Source organism: Anabrus simplex, chromosome 2 (genome assembly GCF_040414725.1).
Source record: "Anabrus simplex isolate iqAnaSimp1 chromosome 2, ASM4041472v1, whole genome shotgun sequence".
NCBI classification, from domain to species: domain Eukaryota; kingdom Metazoa; phylum Arthropoda; class Insecta; order Orthoptera; family Tettigoniidae; genus Anabrus; species Anabrus simplex.
In genome coordinates, this window is record NC_090266.1 from 698,258,634 (window position 1) to 698,281,604 (window position 22,971).

Genomic DNA, 22,971 nt, shown 5'->3' on the forward strand with positions numbered 1-22,971 from the left:
TAGCAAAATTAACAATATATCATTCTGGTGCAGATTTGTAGACAACATCTTCGTCGTTATAGACCGCAGGTCCACAAACGAGAACAACATACTTGAACAGCTAAACAAAATAGATCCACATATAAAATTTACTATGGAAACTGAGAAAGATCACACTTTGAACTATCTTGACTTATCTGTCACTAAAACTGAAGACCACTTAACATACAAAAATCTACAGGAAACCTACACGAACCTCCAACACAATAAAAATTGATTCCACTCACCCAAAAGCACACAAAAATGCGGCATACTACAGCATGATTTACAGAGCTTTCAACATACCTCTCTCTCAAGAAGAATTGAAAAAAGAACTGAACATAATTCACGAAATAGCTGAGCATAATGGATACAACAGAAACATGATAAACAAAATCATTCAGAAAATAAAACATCAGCCGAAATCTAAATTAAGCAGAAACAGTGAAACTAAGAAAGACTATGCACTTTTTACATTTAACAACACCCACATCCATCCCATAACCAACATTTTCAAAAAACACAATCTAAGAATAGCGTACAGAACCTCACGTAACAATGCTTCTATCTTACACAACACTAAATCGGTCAATGAAAAAAACAAATACAGCCACTCAGGAGTATACCGCATAAAATGCAACAACTGCGAAGCTAGCTACATTGGGCGCACAGGCAGATGTTTTTCTATCCGATACAATGAACACATCAACGCTACTAAATATAATCACTTTTCATCCATAGGGCAACATGTTGAGGAACACAAGCATAAATTCACCAACATCGAGAATGACATGGAAATTTTAAATATAAACCCCTCAGGCCCATTGCTCAATATAATAGAAGATTTATACATCAACATGGACCAACACGCTAATCCCAACTACAACTTAAATGAAGTCGCAGATAAAACAAACATCCTTTTCAACACAGCCATACCCTTTCTAAAAGACACATATTTAAAAAGAATCAGCAAACAAGGGCCCATACACGCCCCACAACACACGCCTCACTCGACACCACCCCCTCCACATGCCGCCACCCCCCCTCCCCACCACCACTCTTTCTCAACGCTACGATAGCCACACGACGTACACGCAACAATGTGCAACACGCTCCTAACCATGCTCAAGGGCATATCCAGCTCACACGTAAGTAACACACACACATACCGTATATACAACCTATTTAACAGGCACTCTCTATCAGTTATTCTAATACCTACCTTCCTTTTCTTCTTTCTCAGATTTTCTAAAATTACATGAGGGAACGCAAGTATGAAGAGAGGAGCACCCACAACTAGCTTTCACTGATTTCAATATGTCACGCACAGCAACGTAAACCTCAATAAGGAAGTCTAATATAAACTAGCTTGTTTTTTATCATTGATATAGACTGAGTAACAGCTATGTACCTGTAAACAGGTTATTAAACCTCTCATTCTAATGAATACGACGTCCCTGCATATTTGTGGCCCAACAATGCACCTTGAATAACCGTTGGATATGGTACTGGCATTTAACATTGGATATCTGAGCCTGACACCAGTATGTCAATGATTCTCCCTAAACCCTAAGAACTGTATCCAATTTCAACCTCAGCAAACGGAACTTTTGTAATATGTGGTAATCATGGGGCCAGTGTAAAACCCTTCAACCCCATAACTGTACCATATGTATATATTTTAAGTTTTTTTTTTAGAATAGTGGCACTCACTAAAGTATTTTTCAGCAGTGATATAAACTGGGTATAAGCTATGTGTCCGTGAACTGGTCCCTGAACCTCTTATTCTAAGGAACACGACACCCCCGAATATTTTTGGCACAACAATGCACTTCAAAGATCTCATAAACCGTTGGACATAATAGTGGCTTTAACACAGATAACCTGACATCTGAATACCAGAACTGTATCTGATTCCAGCCTCAATATAGGTAATATTTGAAAATAACACCCTTAACCCCAAAACTGTACCATATGTATATATGCTAATATTAAGTAATTTTAGAATAGTGGTATCATGTTTATTTAATGCCATTCTTGTTTAGTTTCAATTTTTTTTTTTTTTGCTAGTTGTTTTACGTCGCACCGACACAGATAGGTCTTACGGCGACGAAGTTTTAATTTTAGTACTATTTTGCCCCCATTTTTCCCCGAGCTAAGCCCAGCCATCGAGCGAGAGATCCCAAGGTGGACCGTTCGATCGTTGGCTATCACTTTCTAGAGGCATTTAAGGGATGTTAAGGATTGATGACCAAGCAGGATAAAAGAAATATTAAAATAACACTCTGACATTTATTCACATAAGCAAACAACAAATAAAATACTCTTGCTGATATGTTTTGTAAAATAGAACTTCCATAATATTGCATTTCTTCATTTATGGTAACACGTGCTCTTAATCTCCAGCCTTACTGTGCTGTAATGAAAACCAAAGAAAAATTAGGCCTCTTGCCTTTCCGAATCAAAATATTTGATTGAAAAAATTAAATAAGTTAACATAGAAGTTCATAAAATCATAAACAGCTGTCTTGCCAACGAGTGTTTTACAATAAATGTGTTCAAAGCTTTACCAACTCAAAGTAGTCTCAACACGTGGTTTTAAGATGTACTCAACTGAATTTATCATTTACAACATTTAACATTAGTCAATGACACCAACATGAACTTTAGTAGAAAATGAAAATTGATTTCAAAATTTTCAAAATTAATTAATTATTATTCTGATTATTATTATTATTATTAATTTCTCATCATTTAATTAACCTATGTTTCATTGTCACACGGTCGTGTTCTCATTAAATTTCCACTGCATTATTTACCTAATGATCGTCATTAGCATTTCAGAATAATTATTTTCAATTAATTATTAATGACTTGGTTTCACCATAACTCCAAGTAATCATGCGGCTAACGACTACACTTCTGATCTTTGTATTTCATTTCTATTCAAATTAATCTTAAAATATTTCAAAGTTCAACTATAAATGAGTCAGAAATTTACATTACCAACGTGTGAGCTAGTTAAATAAATTGTATTTACAAATCGAGTGCCTTCGCAAAATAACGAGATGATCTTTCCTTTTAAATCTCGATAACGAAGAAAATAAATCCTTTCCTAGTCTTCCTCGACTTAAGTTAACCAAACTTTCCCTTAAGGGCATGGAAATTACTTCTTAAGGCAACACACAACGATGAGTGTAATCTGCGTCGCAGCAGGTGCACGACCAGATCAAATTAAATGGGGCTAACATGATACAAGAAAAATATACATACTTGCATGCACACACACATTCACACTAGGAAACACGTCTTTTATGTACATTGTTTACATCGAATCCTGTTTTGGCAAGTTTATTCATGATTTTTAGAGTTGGTCAGGTCGCGTAATATCTAGCAAAAATAATCTGTGTACTGAAATTATCCTTCATTTATAGTGGCTAGTGATCGAAGTCATGGGTATCACTTGGTAGAAACACATTTCACATATCAACGTAAGTTCATCTAACTCATAAAATTTTAATGGAAGATTCTAGTAAAATCCATAAGCACTACCATCGTTTGGGCTACAGGTTGAAATTATCGCGAGCGTGAGCCTTAATCGTCTTATTTTTATTCCCTACTTGTGAAATACACTCGCAACACGTGCTCCAATAATTATAATCTATCTTGCGTTCCCAATACACAAGAATAAGTCAAATATCACCATTAAATCATCAATTGCACAATTATACAACAAGTATCCCTCAGGATTGGTCATATTCCAGACTCTTCATGAACAGAGCACATTCAATCTCACATATAAGGACTCTACAGTAATTTTATGGCTCACGAGCGTTTAATTCTGCTTTACCCGATCTTTAGTCAATATTATTATTATTTAAGTGATTATTACATCTACTGATCCTCGTGGAATATCGTAAAATTAGATGACTTCATCATAAATACAACAAGTGATCTTAAAAGACACTAGGTTCGACCCTATTCACTCAAAATGTACACGTAAATTTCAGTCCAGTCACTTCCAACATTACAAGGAAAGTAGATTTATCGCGTGGTCAGTGATTATTAAGTATAAAGCTCCTAAGCATGGGAAATCATTCAAAGACAACCTACATGTCTACTCTAATAGATTCAAAAATTTCATTCACACGTACCTAGTCTACCACGACACCTTAAGAAGTGGAAAAATGAAATATTTCTAACTACAACAAACTAATAGATCTACGACTTAAAGAAGAAAGACCTCTAGTTGTACAAAAGGTAAGACAGATAAATTAAATTAAAAAGGTACTCAAGTTTTGATGGAGTTCGATTCCCGTCGACAGTCAATTATTTCACTATTGTTTATAAGTTTCATTTCCGTATTGATGGATATTACTTTACATAAAAACAATAACAACTAACAGCATCAATGTAATGAGTTTTTATACTAGACATGTGTGGCATACATACCATTGTTTTTGATTATATGCCCATTTTAACAATATTTTAATGTCCACATTAGCATATATTTTATTCAACTTTAACCTCACACTAAGTTCCAATCAGAATGTAATGACTTTACAAAATGAATTTAGCTTCTAGTATGTATAAAAGCAAGATGTTGCACTGACACTTAAATCAAAAATGTTCAAGCCTGTGTTCTGTAATATCATGTGACTAATCAACAGCCAATTCTGTAAATATTTGAACTTGTCACTGTTGAGTTACACAAACATATCTGTGTTCCATACTATATAACTTAAATTTGGATAGTAGTAGCAGTAAGGTAATATATGTCTTTATGAACAATGCACACTAGTCATGTACTAGACATACCAAACATTAATGATCAGCCTAAACTAGTCTAACTTTTACCACTATACGTGATGTTTTTATGAACAATTTACAATGCATGTCAACTGAGGATGACCCCATAGGGGTCGAAACTAGTCTTGAATATTTGTAATGTAAAATAAATTCGTATTGATAAGGTGGAGAATTGTATATATATTGTTTTTATGTAAAGTAATAGTCAATTATTTCAGCATTTTCCTCCGGTCAGTCTCCTTCCAATTACCAGATACGCCTCACATTTTTACAGCTCCATGGAGGCCCCGTAGCAGGTGTCCCTCGATGAAATGATGTTGTCGGTGGTTGCGGAATTATCCATCCTGAGGTGTTCAACTTCCAAGACGACTTCGGTAGAACCCCGGTCACAAGCTGTAACTGAGATGACAAAATTAAGTATATTCCACAAGCACACATCGAATATAGTTAGCTCGTCTACACAGTCACACTTAACTTGGTGTTTAAAGCGTTTTTATTCCATAGGAATACACTAATGGTTTCTCTAAATTCTAGCAGAACGGCGTCGACTTGAACTGAAATTACTTCTCCACGTGGTCCGATACCGTGGTGCAGCACAACACGACGAAGGATATTCAGAGTAAGAGCTTCAGAACTTCAGAGTAAGAGTTTCAAGAGAGCGATTTACTCGAAACAAGGCCTTTTTATATTATCAGCCTGGGAGGTGTGATCTTCAACGAGAACGGTAATTGGCTGATGGTCTCATTTAATTGGCGCAGACTATTCCAGAAACAGACTGAGTTGCGCGCATGCGGTAGTCACGTGGCTTGCTCTGACCTTGGCACAGTCCTGCCGGTGTATCACCCCTCTGAACGACGAAAAAAAACTCGTTCTTAGCTCGCCACTACTCCCCAGATGATATGCTGCAGTTCCAAGCAGACAATAAAATTTTCACTTTCCACTTGTTGACAATATTCATAATATCGCCAATTTTAATGGGGACATCTTATTCTGTACAGTCGCTATTAAGTAAGTTCTCTAACAGCTGAAGATGACCTATTTACGGGTCGAAACCGGTACTGTTTTTATGTAAATTATTGACACTATGTAAAATAAAGTATTGATTAGGTGGAGAACTCATCCTTCATACTTGTTATTGATGTACAGACGTGAAAACAATTTGGAATCTCCTTTAAAAATAATGAAAAACTTACTTCTTTGCTTTTGGAAAATCCATTTAAGGGCCTGAAATGAATTGAAAAAGTGGGTGAATTTTTTAAATACGTACCGGATATCTACAGTATACAGTATGTCAAGAATTTAACATGTGAGAGACAAGGAACTTAGTATTTGGAAAGTCCTTTAAAAATACAGGAACAGGTACGATTTTGTTTTGGGAAAAGGCACTTAATGGGGGTGAAAGGAAGTTGAAAAATGAGTTGAATTCTTTTTTATGAGGATACTTATATCTCAAAAAATGAAAATGTTACAGACATGGAAATTGGTATTTGGAATCTCCCTTAAAAATAAAGAAATGTGTATTTTTTTTTTACTTGAGACAAGACTGTTTCTCACATGTACAGTTCTGTGCCGCATGCTTGTCTTAGCCCCAAAAGAGTTTCTGGGGTAAATCAAACTCTATTTTTCGGCGAGTTTTTATACTTTAGGGACTTTCAGATAATGCCTTAGTACAGTGCCGAGGAACGATTACTTTTATCAAATTACGTATTCGACGTGAGCGAAGACGCGGGGACTGCTAATATAAAATAACATGTCCTGACTGACTGCCTGACTGATTCATCATCGCTGAGCCAAAACTACTGGACATAAAGAAATGAAATTTTCGGGATACATTTATATTAGAGCGTAAGTGCTCACTAAGGGAGAATTTTTGGATATTCCGTTGCTGAGGGGGTGAAAAGGGAGTTAACTGTTTAAATGAGCAAATCTATATCGCAAAAACTTAAAAGTTTACAGACGTGAACATTGGTATTTAGAATCTCCTTTCAAAATAAAGAAATACATATTTTTTTGTTTTCCAAAAATCCCCTTAAGGGGGGTGAAAAAAGGTGAAAAAGTGGTTGAGTGCCTCTTATGAGGATACTTATATCTCAAAAACTGAAGCTGTTAGAGACATGAAAATCGGTATTTGGATTCTCCTTTAAAAATAAAGAAATACGTATTTTTTTGTTTTTGAAAGGGGGGGTGGAGGGGGGAACAAGAGTGACAAAAGGGGTGAATTTTAAAAAAGATTATATCTCAGAGACATAAACTGTTATAGACGTGGAAATTGGTATTTGGAATATCCTGTAAAAGTAAAGAAACATACACAAGTAATTTTCGGAAAATCTACTTAAGGGAACGGAAAAGCGGGGAGATTCTTAAAATGAAAATATCTACAGAACATCTCATAAACTTAACATGATACAGACGTGAAAATTGGTATTTTCAATCTCTTTTAAAAATAAGAAACACGTATTTTTTGTTTCCAGAAAAAGTGAGGGGACTGGAAAGGGGGTTAAAATCTTTCTATTACGATAGTGATATCTGAAAAACTTAGGATATTTCAGAGGTGCAAATTGGTATTTGGAGTCTCCTTAAAAAATAAAGGAACACTTATTTCTTTGTTTTCGGAAAATCTTCTTGGGTGGGGGGGGTGGGGGGAATTGAAAAATTAGTTGAAATCTTTGTATGAGGATACTTATATCTCAAAAATTAAAGATGCTGCAGACGTGAAAATTGGTATTTGCAATCTCCTTTAAATATAAAGAAACATGCATTTTGGGGGGAAAGTCAGCTTGGGGAGGGGGGTGAAAAACGAGTTGAATTATTTTTATGAGGATACATATATCTCAAGAACTGAAGATGTTACAGTCATTATAACTGTTATTTGGAAGCTCCTTTATAAATAAAGAAACATGCATTATTTTAGGGGGGGTTAATGGGGGTTGGGGGTAAAAATGGATTTGAATTATTTTTATTCAGGTGCTTATATCTCATAAGCTGAAGATGTTACAGACATGAAAATTTGTATTTGGAATCTTCTTTTAAAGTAACGAAACACGTATTCTTTTTGTTTTTGTAAAACCCACTTAAGGGGGGTGATTGAATTGAAAAATTTGTTGAATTCTTTGTATGATGGTACTTATATCTCAAAAACTAAAGATGTTATAAACATGAAAATTAGTATTTGGAATCTCCTTTCAGAAATAAAGAAAGTGTATTCTTATGTTTTCAGAAAATGACTTAAGGGGACGGAGGTGGTGTTTGAAAAATTAGTTGAACTATTTGTATGAAGATGCTTATATCTAAAAAGCTAAAGATGTTACAGACGTGAAAACTGGTATTTGGAATCTCTTTTAAAAATAAAGAAACACATATTTATTGTTTTAGGAATACCCACTTAACCCTTTCAGTCCTGAATTTTCTTTTAAATAAAATAAAAATATGTGATTTAATTTTTGAATTCAGGAGAGTGTTTTGATCATATTTTGTTCGAAAATTTTTTTGATGTGACCTACAGTTTCAGAGATAATTAATGTGCACAATTGTGTACATCGGGACTCAAGCATCATAAAATTTCATATGAAACTTACACAGCATAAGTCAAATGAGTCAAATATTCGCTAGTTCTTGAACATAACTACAATGAACAATATACAGAAACTAGGAAACAATGTTTGAACACATATTTAAAGTTTTGTGTGGAACTGCAGTAAGCACTTTCTGTCCTTTTTGAGACAGAGATGCACCTTACACTTCCTACACTGAATCCTTGAACTGTCCGTGCATTTTGGAAATTTGTAGCGACTTGGAGCTCCATTATCACGCAGAGGTAAATGATCAATGGAATCATACTGTATTTCCTGAGCAGGGCGTCATTCTCCTCTTCTTCTTTGTACAATTTGCAGTCTGAAGCAGCTCCATCTCCAGAACGATGTCCCCTCTTTCTTCCCAGAAACCCTTTTCTGGCAAAGTATCAGTCCATCTGCTACCCTGATACGGAAGGAAAGAAGGTCCAGTTGCTGTCTCTTCTGAAATTCCCAGTTTTCTGCATCTCGTCTATAATCAAGCCAACCTTGAACGATCGCAAAATCAACCGCATGAAAAATCATATGCAAAGTCCATTTGCGGGGTCTGATAAAAATCCTATAGTAGCTTATTAGCTGATCAACTCCTCCAATGCCATGATTATATCTTCTCACTATTTCAGGCCTTTCCACTGTGACATATGTATTGTTCTTTTTGTCCCATCGTTGAACTTCATCTACAGTACCTTTGCCAATAAAAATTGAACACAATTCGACTGGTCTATTGTCTACCCATTTACACATTGTAAAATCATCATCACTAGCAATTTCTCTCACAAAAAACCTCTGGTCTGTTTCATTATAGTTTTATCATCTGAAAATCGGATGCTTCTTCCAAACCTGTTTCGCCGCACAGTTCCTGCTGCATAGATACCCATTGATTTCAAAGCTTGAAAAAGGTTCTACGATGAAAAAATGTCAAAGTATAATTTGTGACCTTTTCCATTTGACAATTGTTTCGATAGTTCCAAAACAACAGCAGGGCTTAATCCAAACTTTTTACAGGAAGGGGAATTTAGTTCCGTTGTGGCTCCTTGATACAAAATAAAATCATGAACAAGTCCACTTTTTTCCACACAACATGAACATCCTTATTTCCCATGGGTTGGGTTTTTCCTTGACATATTGCTTTGAAGAAAACTTCCCCGTGAAAGGAATCATGCCTGCCAGGAATCAGACGGCCAGACAATGTGAAAACCAAATAAAATTTCTATTTCGTCAGCTGTTGTATGTTTGAAGTATGATTTTCCTTGCTGCAATGCATACATGTTAGTATTTATTGCCAGGCAACTAAATATATCTTCAGATACATATCTCTTGAAGTAATGTATTGGTGACAACAATTCCTATTCTTTAGGTGTCAACAAAATTCTGGCATAAGCGTCACACGATTCGGTGTGGTTTCCACTGCCTAGAACGTTTTCAGATTCCTCCAGAGATTCGTCTTCCTGAGCATCTTTCGGGATTGTGTCAGCAGATACGTCATCTCTACTCACTTTGTCAGCTCCAACACCTTTTATTTTTAGGTGATCTTTTCTTTGTATAAGTGGTATATCATCATCCTCAACTTCATCTCCAGATAGGCCTAAATCACAGAGTCCTCACCGTTTTGCAATATATCTAAAATAGAGTCCCAGTCTTTCCCCACGGTAAGATATTTTTTTCTTCGTACAGAACTATTTTTACTTGTAGTAGGCTTAGCCATATTTGTAGGCCAACTGCACAAAACCTGAATGAGGAATATATAGAAAGGTCAATTGTGACCAACAGCCATTGGTATTTCTGAAATAAAAAGAAAGATAACACCGAAAACTAATACAACTTCGCACAAGAACGAAAGCATATGTTCACTGGTTATTTACATCACTACAGTCCGGTTGTACACAATTGTGTACATTATATTTACCGAATAAAATGAAGTAATAAGGAATCTAATTATATTCTTAAAACTGCACTAAACACTACATAAGTATCCATAGAAACAAGATATCACTTTACAAAGGCGGTAAACAAACGAAAATCTTCGGAATTACAACACAGAGCAGAAGCAGTAATGGCCATAGGAAACCAGACACCTCCAAAGAGAAAAAATACTAAGCAGTTCAGAAATAAGTTGCTCGAATGCAAAAGTAATTTCAGTATTACTAAAATACAAGTACCTAAGCATGTAAAAACTGCCTGGATGCTCATAACATTGCTTATAAGCGAACTATAGAGGTTGAAACTTAATGTACACAATTGTGACCAGCAGGTCTGAAAGGGTTAAGGGGGGGAGAGTGATGGAAAGAAGTGAAGAAGTTGAATTCTTTTTATGAGGATACATATATCTCAAAAACTGAAGATGTTATAGACGTGAAAACTGGTGTTTAGAATCTCCTTTAAAAAGTAAGACATATATATTTCTTTATCTTTGGAAAATCCACTTGGGGGTGGGGGTGAGGGAAGGACTGATAAATGGGTTGAATTCTTTTTATGGGCATACTTATATCTCAAGGACTGAAGATGTTACAGACTTGGAAATAGGTATTTTGAATCTCTTTGAAAAATGAAGAAACACGCTGGGAATTTTTTCGACTTGAGGGAAGAATATTTCTCACATGTACAGTTCTATGTCGCATGGTCATCTTAGCCCTAAACGGCAATACCACAAACGTGGTTTACAAAGAGTTTCTGGGGCAAATGAAATTAATTTTTTCGGTGAGTTTTTATACTTTAGTGATTTTCAGATAATGTCTTAGTACAGTACTGAGGAACAATTACTTTTAACAAATTAAGAAATCCACGTGAGCGAAGCCCCGGGTAACGACTAGTTATGTAATATGGAAATGGATACAGTTTTTGTTTATGCATGTGAAAATTATAATATATGTCTAAATTCAGACTCTCAATGGAGGAATGTTTTGTCCTCATTTTTTGGGATTGTGTTCCTTTTTAAACAATTTCAATAATGATGAAAATTGCTGTTTAAAGGGACCTAACAGCTAAGTCATCAGCCCCTAATGGTACGAGGTGTAATGAAATAAAACGATAATTAAAACTCCAAAATCTACCTACTGACTAAAATCTAAAACAAATGATGATGAAAAATGGCTATGAATCCAAAACAGTCAGTGGATACAATTCACAATGCCTCATATTCTGCGATTATGCTTGTTGTCCAAAGGGGTCGAAAATTCAGGTCACCAGCCCCTCATAATTGTACTAATCACTGGTAAAGCAAAACCATGGTGTTCCTCCTATAGTGGTACTAATCACAGGTAACATAGACTCATGGTGTTCCTCGCATGGTGGTACTAATCACAGGTGATGTAGACCCATGGTATGTCACACAAAATGGTACCACTCACAGGTGGCACAGATAGACGGTGTTCATCACATAAGGGTACTACTAACAAGCAACGCAGACCCATGGTGTCTCTCACTTAGTGGGACTAATCAAGGGTACCGGTATTCCCGCATTCCTCACGTAGTGGAATCAATCACAGGCCACACATACTCATGGTGTTACCCACATAGTGCTACTAATCATAGGCAGTGTAGACTCATGGTCTACCATACATTATGGTACTGCCCACAGGAAACACTCACATAAAGGTACTACTCACAGGCAACGCATACGCCTGGTGGTCCACACACATAGTGGTACCAATCACAGGCAACACAGACCCATGGTGTTCCTCACATAGTGGTACTACTCATAACTAATGCAAACCGATTCCGAGTACAGGGTAACCAAAGCAATTCAGCGTGGAACAAAGCAGATCCTCCCACACAGACGCCAGTCTGTGATGCCATGCACTTGCTCCCCCACTACGGTGAAATGCACACGATGATACTAATTGCAAGCAATGCCCAGACCCATGGAGTTCCTCACATAATGGTACCAATCGCAAGTAATGTCGACCCGTGTTGTTCCTCACTTAATGGTACTAATCACAAGTAATCTCATGGTTCCAATACCATCATCCCTTGGTCACCCTTTTTAGTCACCTCTTACGAAAGGCAGGAGTTACCATGGGTGTATTCTTCGCTGAGTCCTCCACCCATAGGGGATAAATAGTTTTATCCACTTTTTAATCTATTTCCATCTGGTCACCCTATTTGTACCAGCAATCATTCTCGCTACTTTCATGTTACTTCTAACTTATGCATGAGATATCCTGAGTCCACCCAGCTTTCACTCCCATAAAGCAAAGTTGGGCTGAAAACAGACCGATGTAAAGATAGTTAAATCCGGGAGCTGACTTTCTTCTCATAGGATACTGTTGATGGCAACTGTGAGCTCACTGCATGAGCTTTACACACCTTGATTCAATCTTATCAACTATATTACTATCCTGGGAGAACACACATTTTAAACACTTGAAATTATCTACCAGTTCCTGCTTTGTATCCCCAATCTCACATTTGATGCTCTTGGATTTCTTACTACTCACATCAATCTACTATTGGTAAGGCTAATTTTCATACCATAATAACTTCACCAATTTTCAAGTTCCGAAAAAATAGACTGCGGGCTTTTGGCACAATCTGCTATTAAAACCAAGTTGCCAACATAGGCCAGACTACTTACTAAATTTCCACCTAAATGAATCCCTCCCTGCCACTTTATACCTTTCAGCAGATGATCTATGTAATCTATGAACAACAAAAACAATGGTGAAAGATTACAGCCCTGTCTAACCCCTATAAGTACCTTGACCAAGAGCTCATTCAACCATCAATTCTCACAGCAACACAACTGTCAACATAAATGCCTTCGATTGATTTTAATAATCTACCATTAATACCATAATCCCCCAGTACGGCGAACATCTTTTCCGTCCGTACTCTGTCATATATTTTCTCAAGATCTACAAAACATAGACATAACTGTCTACTCCTCTGGTAGCATTTCTTAATTACATGGTACACACTGAAAATGTGATCCTGACAGCCCCTCTATGGTCTGAAACCATACTGGTTTTCATCGAACTTCCTCTCTACCACTGATCGCACCCGTCCTTCCAAGATGCCAATGAACACTGTGCCTGGTATAATGATCACCAAGATACCTCGATAGTTGTTTCAATCCTTCCGGTTCCCTTGCATATAGATAGGTGCAATTACTGCTTTTGTGCAATCAGAAGGTATCTTACTAACAATGACAATGGAGTTTATTTACCATCCTTTCCACTTACTCAAGAGTAATTTCACCAACATTATTGTCCTCTTCCCCATGAGCTTGGTTGTTTGCGACGCCACCAGGAAGAAATCCTTTTAGGTTGAGAGGATTTTCAAAATACTCCTTCCACCTGGCCAGTGATTCCTTGGGATCTATTATGAGTTCACCTGAATTACCAAAAACACTATTCCTTTCCTTTTTCCCTCCCTTTTTAGTATTCTTTGTTACTGTCCAGAAAGGTTTCTTTGCTGTTTGACCTAAGCCTTTCCAAGTTATTACCAAAATCTTCCCATGACTTCTTTTTTGATTCAACAACTATTTCTTTTGCTCTGTTTCTTTCATCTACGTACAATTCCCTGTCTACGCCAGTCCTTGTTTGGAGCCATTACATTCTTTTTACATTTGCAAGCTTCTCTCACTTCATCATTCCACCAAGAGTTTTGTTTTCTCCCATCTTTACACACAGTTGTTCCTAGGCATTCCCTACCTGTTTCTATAACAGCATCTCTGTATGCCACCCATTCTCTTTCTATATCCTGAAACTGCTTACTGTCCACTGTGTACAACTCTTCATTAATCGTATCTATGTACTTCTGTCTAATTTCTTGTCCTGGAGATTTTCTACCCTTATTTGTCTGCAGACAGATTTCACTTTCTCTTTACTAGACCCAGAGATACTTAGTTCACTACAGATCTGACAATGGTCTGTATCATCGAAAAATCCCAGGAAAACCTACACATTCCTAACAAACAGTTTCCCTAAATTTGAAGTTGGTTATAATATAGCCTATTATGGATCTATTAACCACACCTGGGCGACTGGAGTGGAACATTGATGATGATGATGGATCTGGTGCCCCTACCCTCCCACGTACTGTGGTGTATAGCCTTATGCTCAAAGAATGTATTCATAACTGGTAGACCATTACTAGCATACGAGTCCAGCAAATGCTTTGCATTCCTATTCGCTTCCACATCTTCTCGCATTTAATAATAATAATAATAATAATAATAATAATAATAATAATAATAATAATAATAAAAAAGTTATTTGCTTTACTCCACTAACTACTTTTACGGTCTTCAGACACTCCGAGGTGCCAGAATTTAGTCCCTCAGGAGTTCTTTTTACGTGCCAGTAAATCTACCGACGCGGGGTTGTCGTATTTGAACACCTTCAAATACCACCGGACTGAGCTAGGATTGAACCTGCCAAGTTGGGGTTAGAAGGCTAGTGCCTTAACCGTCTGAGCCACTCAACCCGGCTTCCCGCATTCAAAGAAATTTTTTTTTTTTTTAAACACTCTTTCATATCCTTAAATTCTATTTCCAACAATTGCATTGAAATCGCCCATTAGCAACTATCCTATCCCTGCTGTTGACCCTGACTACAATGTCACTCAATGCTTCACAAAACTTGTCAACTTCATCCTCATTTCATTCGCCAATATGTTTCCAAGTAGTCCCTCGCCTCTCAAATGGGAGTGGGACTCCATACTCCGAGACTTGCTTAATACATTCAGAGCATGCTTGGTGAAAATTCTGTGAAGCATGATGCTACCCTTACTTACACATAGTCCAAGTGACGATCTCTCCTCCAACGGGTTAGGGACCACGGTGGATTATATAACAATATCTGCCTGAGCACAAGGTGGGCCATGACCCTGAATATGTCCACGATGGCCACTCACGTTCCATAGCAACTGGTATCCCGATTCTCAGGACCACTTACTAGGCCACTCAGCTGTTGCCCATGGTTCATAAACTAGGACGTGACTACAGTAACCCACACCATGAACCCTAATGAATCGATTCAGAAAAATTAATCGAATATCCCATCACTACATGGATGAAGTTAAATTTATTTTGTTTACTCTAATCACCCATGCTTACAAGTCATAGTTTAGAAAGGAATGCAAGCCAGTTTATAGTTTTACATAACTCTTAATATTTTGATCACGCAACAGGACATTCTATTTTAAGTGGAACCCAAGCCACAGGGCTGTGCACTGCCTTGGACTTTTGTCTTTTTCAGGATCTTTTGAGCATTCAATTGGCCTCCAAACTGGTTACTAAACAAGACTAGTTTAACTTTGGGCTAGGTGGACAGTACGAGCATAAAACGGTTAGACATTTAGATCTAACAATGACATTTTTGCAGTGGATGGCCAGGCAGAGTGGCTCAGTGCTGGCATTCACAATCAAGTTGGCAGGTTCAATCCTGGCTCAGTCTTGTAGTACTCAAAAGCACTCAAGTAGACCAGCCTCGTATTGGTAGATTTAACAGCACATAAAAGACCTCTTGCACCTCGGAGTCTCCAAAAACCTTAAAAGTAGTTGGTATAAAACAAATATTCTTATTTTTATTATTAGGGAGTAATGATAGGGGTTGTAGTACATGGACTGGTCAATGAGCGCCCGACATGTATTGGTATTACACAACAAAACAAACAGCTGGCTACTGACCCAGTGTAACATTTGAAATAACTATTAGATGACAATTTCCAACTAAATCACTACTGGCATTGGTATATGTGCTCTTTTTCCTATAAATGTCCTATAAAAGCATTCGGCCCGATTTTTGTAACGATGAGGAATCATCTTTCTTTTTTAAGAAATGAAGAGACCATTTTTTAAAATTAATATTTTCATTGCTTCATTACTCTATACAGTATAACATCATCCCTATGTCATATCATTTATACTGTAATGTGATGGCAGGGCAGTAGTTAAAAAAAAAACACACACACACTCTCTCTCTCTTTTTTCAGTCCCACTTATATTTCAGTCTAACACTTACGGGATAAAACAGTTACATTACACAGTTCACATACCCACACATTGTACACTATCTCTTGTACCATAGGGTAATTCACAAATAAATTCAGTGAACAACTTCAGTAGCTGCACAGTCCACACTATGTGTATGTTACAGAGTCACACAAGTATGTACGTGCTACAGAGTTGGTACACACACACACGGCAGTCTCCTTCTGTTTTACCCCGTCGCTCATCTGCATTGTCCCGTCAGTCTACATCAACACTGCAGCACGCTGATCCAGTATTGACAGCACTGTCCTCAATTGCACTCCACCGAATTCATGTTGCCCCCTGACTGAGCTTGTATGTTGTATGTTCAGTCTTCAGCCCTAAGCCTGGTTGGATCCTCAACAGCTCCGCCATCAGCTGTCACAGATGGCCTAGGCATCACTGAAGAAGCATACTAGGGAAATGAGGAGTGAGGTAGTTTCCTGTTGCACTGAAATATCTCACGCTTGTTCGCCTTCCCTTTTAAAGAGAGGCTGGTCCTTCCAGATGCTTCGGACGAGCAGATGCTGCTGGAAATCTCAGGAGATGGAAAACTCTGGATTAATCTTTCTAGTTGTTTCTCATACCACCAGAAGCATGTAGTGATGATAAAGGTTGCAGTAGATGGGCTGGCCAACGAGCGCCTGACTTGTATCTAACTGGTTGCCTGTGGGAGTGGAGACCGCAACTTGGTGATGTCGCCCATCACTGGAGACAGGCTGCCTTGCCCCTCCCAAGCCTTATAACAAAATGGCCGACGGACCCTGTCACTTGTCTCCCCGTTAAGGCTGCTTGTCCCAAGCTCAGTCCCACTGGGTAACCTCTGATCCCACAACGATGAATTCGGTATACACATCTACAAGTAGCTTTGTGCCAGGATGAGCGTCCTGGTGGTCGTTGATCCAGGTTCCTTGAGCACACTGTCTGCTTGTGTTGGATCCCTCTAGCCATCCCGTCACCATCACCTCACTGTTGGATGGTATCAACTCTTCACTGTGAAGCATTAGTCACGTTACTCGGGGTTGCGTTCCTGGACATTGGAGCATTATCTCCTGCCTGCCGAGCCACAACACACGTCGCCCCACGTAGACAGTTGCCTCATATGCCGGTAACACCTCTATGCCCAGGATGGCCTTGTCCATGATGGCAGCGATGAAGGCCCAAACTTTTAGGCATCGTCGTCCCAGCATTTGGTTGAATGGTGTCGCCCGAAGCTGTTCGCAGGATGTAGGGGCGGTTGTCCCTCAGTGATGTCCGGCATGGCGATGGTCAATACCACCCACAGGTCCATCGTGACAGAATATGGCCTATCCCCAAGCCACCTGTCGGCAATCAAGCCATCATCGCTCCGTTCGGTAACCATAGTTTTTTTTTTTTTTTGCTAGTGGTTCTACGTCGCACCAACACAGATACGTCTTATGGGGACGACGGGATAGGAAAGGCCTAGGAGCTGGAAGGAAGCGGCCGTGGCCTTAATTAAGGTACAGCCCCAGCATTTGCCTGGTGTGAAAATGGGAAAACATGGAAAACCATCTTCAGGACTGCCGACAGTGGGATTTGAATCCACTATCTCCCGGATGCAAGCTCACAGCCGCGCGCCTCTAACCACATGGCCAACTTGCCCGGTGTAACAATAGTTAACGTGGACGGCAGGTATAGTTGTGACTGCACCGACGAGCCCTTCCCTTACTCATTTCCCTGATCAGGGGCTGCTCTCCCACACCCAGTTCATCTGCAGATGGCTGCACTCAATGTAGTTCCAACAAGTGATTTTGCGAGGGCCTCAGTGTTTTGGTGGTGACGTGCATTGCTCTCCTGTTACACGGCAGGTCTGTGGTGTGTCCTCGCTCTTCACGGCTCGTATCCTCACTGAAAGTGCTGTGGGCTAGCTGCTCTACCTCCGCAGCAAATTCCTGCAGCGTCTTGTTGGTGTGCTGGATCCTCTTCCTGAGCTCAGTAGGCAGCTGCCAGCTGGTGGACACTGAAACATCTGTCAATCTTTCTCCTGTGACGTCCTACAGTTACGTACACAGACGGTCATGAACTGGGTCCAGAACGCCCTCCATGAAGTGATTCCACTGTAGCGTGGGACTTTCGCCTTCGTGACACTGCCCTCACAGTTGATAGGCTTGGTACAAGTCTCCACAGCTGTCTTTCTAGTGGCAGGGCACTCGTTTTCTCTCTCAGTTCTCCAACCCCTGACTTCGCAACGTACTGTATTTCCTTAAACTGCTTCGCTACCAGTTTGTCCTGTATAATGTCACTCTTTTATCTTTGCCTCGAAAGAGCACACTTCCTGTTCTAATTTAAATAGTCCACTTTTAAGTTAATTTAATTCTGATTTAAGTTTGCACTTGACTTCCTCCTGGCTTAATTTTAGTTCACTTAATTCCGATTTAAGTTAATTTGTGATCTTACTTTCAAGCTGGCCTTGGTTAAATATGAGTTTGCTTTCAAGTTGGTCCCAGCTAGATACAAGTTTTATTTTAAGTTCCTTCTTGAAGTCACTTATGATCTTACTGAGAAAAGCCTGAAGGTGTTCGGCATTCATTTTGCTACTCGGTAGAAAATCTATAACATGAAACTACTACCAACAGCCGATCCAGTTTCTGATACCAGTTGTAACGTGATGGCAGGGTGGTAGATAAATAAATACGTGTCTGGTAGCGTTTCTCTATAATTTATTTACTATAATAATAATTTCGTGTGGCTATTTCTAGCCGAGTGCAGCCCTTGTAAGGCAGACCCTCCGATGAGGGTGGGCGGCATCTGCCATGTGTAGGTAACTGCGTGTTATTGTGGTGGAGGATAGTGTTATGTGTGGTGTGTGAGTTGCAGGGATGTTGGGAACAGCACAAACACCCAGTCCCCGAGCCATTGGAATTAACCAATGAAGGTTAAAATCCCCGACCCGGCCGGGAATCGAACCCGGGACCCTCTGAACCGAAGGCCAGTACGCTGAACATTCAGCCAACGAGTCGGACATTTATTTACTAATAATTAATAACACACTACAAAGTCAGTAAAATGTCACAAAAATTTCAAGAAGATATGAAAAATTAATTCCCAAAGGAGAGTTAAGCAGTACAGAAAACAAATGGAAGATTTCACACATGGATTTATGAAATGTTCATAAAAAACCTGTGGCAGCATATCGGTTAAAAAGGAAAACGAGACACCCTGGTGGAATGACAGGGTAAGGGTTACAGTCAGAAGTAAATGGCTTGGAGGAAGTGGAAAGGAAGCAGAAATACAGAGAATAATTGAAGATGTCAAGAAGTCCAGAAAGTATGCCAAGAGGCCAAGAGGTTGTGCAGGAAGAAAGGAAGGAGATACTGGTAAAAAAATTCATAGAAACCTTGCAGAGGGATGTTAAAGGAATTGAAAAGGTGTTGTTTGGACTGGTAACAAACAGAATAAAAATAAGAGAGGATACAAAATTTGTGAAGATAAAAAAAGGGCAGATTTTGACATAAGAAGATGATATACTCCACACATAGAAAGAGTATTCTTCAAAATTACTGAATATTAGATTCACAGAACTGGCTGCTGAAAAGGAGCATGAATAAACAATGGCTGAAGAAGAGCAAGACATATCCAAGGCAGAAATAAACAAAGCTACATAGAAGATGAAGTGTGGCAAAGCACTTGGAGTAGATTACGTAGTTACAGAGATGAGAAAGGCACTGGGCTCTCTAGGAGTACAGCGGTTGTACAGATTATTTCGAGAGATATGGAAGAAGAAAACGTAGTACCAGAAGGTTAGGGTAATGGTTTACTAATTTCATTATTCAAGGAAGGTGATAGAAAGAATGTAACAACTACAGAGGAATCACTTTAATTACGCACTTTGTCAAGATATTTGAGTGGTTATTACAAGGAAGACTGAACATGAAATTAGAAAGGAAAGTGGAAGAATAACAATATGACATTAGGAAAGACAGATCAACATTTGATCTGATCTTCACACTAAGGCACATAATGGAGAAAAGATGAAGTTAGGAAAGAACTGTTAATGATATTTATAGATATTGAGAAGGCCTATGGCATTATACCAAAGCAACTGGGTTAGGATGCACCGACAAAAAAAAAAAAAAAAAAAAAAAAAAAAAAAGTAGCCAAGAGCAGAAGAACAAATGATGAAAGCTTTCTACAAAATATGTGCTTGTAAAGTCCAAGACAGAAGGAACAAAATGGTTTGATGTGAAAACAAGATTTAGGCAGCAGGGGCACATGCGGAGGAGCATAATTGCTCCACCACCACCATCACCACCACCAATTTTGAAGTTTAGAATTGGTGGCAACCACACAAATTAAGATTTTAGGTGGTTCATTGTTTTTTTAAACTACATATATGCCAACAGCGTGCTGATGCTTCCATTCATAAATATTACAGTGTGCTTCAGTCCGTGTTGAATTCTGCAATTGTTAAGACATCGCAGTATGCAGGTAATTCCCATACATCATTAGCAAAAGATGAAAAGGGTTTTATAAGACCTCTGCACTCTCTTTTGTTTTTTAAAAGAATGGGTTTTACCCTTACTTTTACTGCCAAAGATTTGAGTGAGAGGAAGTGTGGACATATGGAAAAAGGATACGGGTACAATTTACCCGGAAAGTGAATGACCAACAGCATAGGGCTTTGTGAAAAATCAGGCCGATGACCTTAGATGTGAACAATCGATGACATGAACAAGTAAAATATTTGTGATGTGACTAGTTCAGAAATTCAGATAGGGAGGGTGAGAAACCAGACAGTATGCCTTGTGAAGTAAACTAGTAATGTCGGTTTCTGTGGAAATAAGTAATTGTTGCTGATGTAATATGTTAGTGCATGTGGTGATAGTGACGTGATTTTTCTTTTTTCACAACATAATGAAATTAGACAACTGCTTCTTACTGAAGAAATAGAATCTAAATAAAGACAATGCAGGTGAAGGATCTTCTAGTGATATGTTATTAAATACTTGAAGGAAACACAGTTCCCTCCCAGGATGAGGGAGGAATTTAAAATTCCAATGGAACAGGCTACATAAGTTTCGATGGTTGGGCTGTTCAGATGCAAAATCAGGAGCCTTTTGTAAATACTGAGTAACATTTTCATAATTTTCTTCTGCTTTTGGAACAGGAAAAGGCAGTCATGTTCAACATAATTCTCTGGTTAGAAATCTCCATTTAACAAAGGGAGGAATGCCAAAGATGAGTTTAGAAACCACAAAAATAAGGAATATCACAAAAAATCCTGTATTATTGCTCAAAATGTTATCCTGTTATGATGATGATGATGATGATGCCTGTAGTTTAAAGGGGCCTAACATCGAGGTCATCGGCCCTATCCCTGTTACTGAAGAAAAATCTAGTTGTGTTATTAACCAAGAAGACAGAGGCAGAAAGGTAAAATAGAGGAAAAATGGAAGAAAATAACTCAATTTTCAAAACTGTACTCCTTTGTGGCAGAGAAGATCATAGAGAATACGGTCGAATTCCTCTGGAAAGAAATCAACGTTCGCATGATGAAAATTTTAGAGCATATTTGCGTTTTTGAACTGACGCCGGTGGCAGTGAGCTAAAATAACATCTTACACATCGTGATGCTAATCCAACTTATGAGAGTCCAAGGATAAAAAATGAAATTATTAAAGCATGCGAACATATTACCAACAATATTGTCAATAAAACTATCGAGGCCAACATATTTTAGTGTTCCAGCAGATGAAACTGCAGATGTTTCAGGTATTGAACAATTCTCGGTCTGCATTCGTATGTACACATTCAGAAATAATCTTTCATCATTTGGGAAGATTTCCTTAAATTTGTTCCTGGGTATGATGCTCGTGGTTTTTCAATGGCCAATGTTCTTATAAATAATCTGCACAATTATGGTCTAAATTTGAACCATTTAAGAGGTATGGATTTTAATGGAGCCAGTAATATGAGGGGACAATTTAATGTCTGCGCTGGTCAAACAGGGATAAATACTCTCAGGCATTGCATGTGCACTGAGCAAACCATTCATTTCATTTATCACTTTCTTATGCTGCGACTAATATGAACAGCATATTTACATTTTTTCAGAGCACCACCTAAAAGAGAAACTATATTAAAGAATCACACTGAGCAATGTAAGGAATATGCTAAACGAAAAACAAACGCACATACATCATCATTATAGACCGTAGTGCCTTTCAGTGTTCAGTCTGCAAGCCTCTGTGAATTTACTAAATGTTGCCACAATCCTCCGTTTGCAACTAGTGTTGTGGCCTCATTTAGTTCTATACCTCTTATCTTTAAATCGTTAGAAACTGAGTCTAACCATCGTCATCTTCATCTCTCTCTACTTCTCTTACCCTCCATAACAGAGTCCATTATTCTTCTAGGTAACCTATCCTCCTCCATTCGCCTCACATAACCCCACCACAGCAGCCGGTTTATGTGTACAGCTTCATCAGTCGAGTTCATTCATATCTTAGCCTTTATCTCCTCATTCCAAATACCCTCCTGTCATTGTTCCCACTTGTTTGTACCAGCAATAATTCACACTACTTTCATGTCTGTTACTTCTAACTTATGCATAAGATATCCTGAGTCCACCCAGCTTTTGCT

General features: G+C 38.4%; 2 protein-coding genes across 7 annotated transcripts in view; one reads left to right on the forward strand and one right to left on the reverse strand.

Annotated features, from left to right (window-relative positions):
* Positions 1-22,971, reverse strand: part of LOC136864377 (BLOC-2 complex member HPS3) — a 360,759-nt gene that overhangs the window by 317,411 nt on the left and 20,377 nt on the right. Inside the window, exon 1 of one of the 6 annotated variants that reach the window (XM_068226256.1) lies at positions 6,021-6,058. The exons of the other annotated variants lie outside the window; for them this stretch is intronic. Within the exon in view, the coding sequence (XP_068082357.1) occupies positions 6,021-6,043 (23 nt within the window). The 5' untranslated portion in view covers positions 6,044-6,058. Of the gene's footprint in view, positions 1-6,020; positions 6,059-22,971 lie in introns of those variants that run through there. 6 annotated transcript variants of the gene reach the window in all.
* Positions 1-22,971, forward strand: part of LOC136864380 (ATP synthase mitochondrial F1 complex assembly factor 1) — a 198,789-nt gene that overhangs the window by 10,930 nt on the left and 164,888 nt on the right. The gene's annotated exons all lie outside the window — the stretch shown is intronic.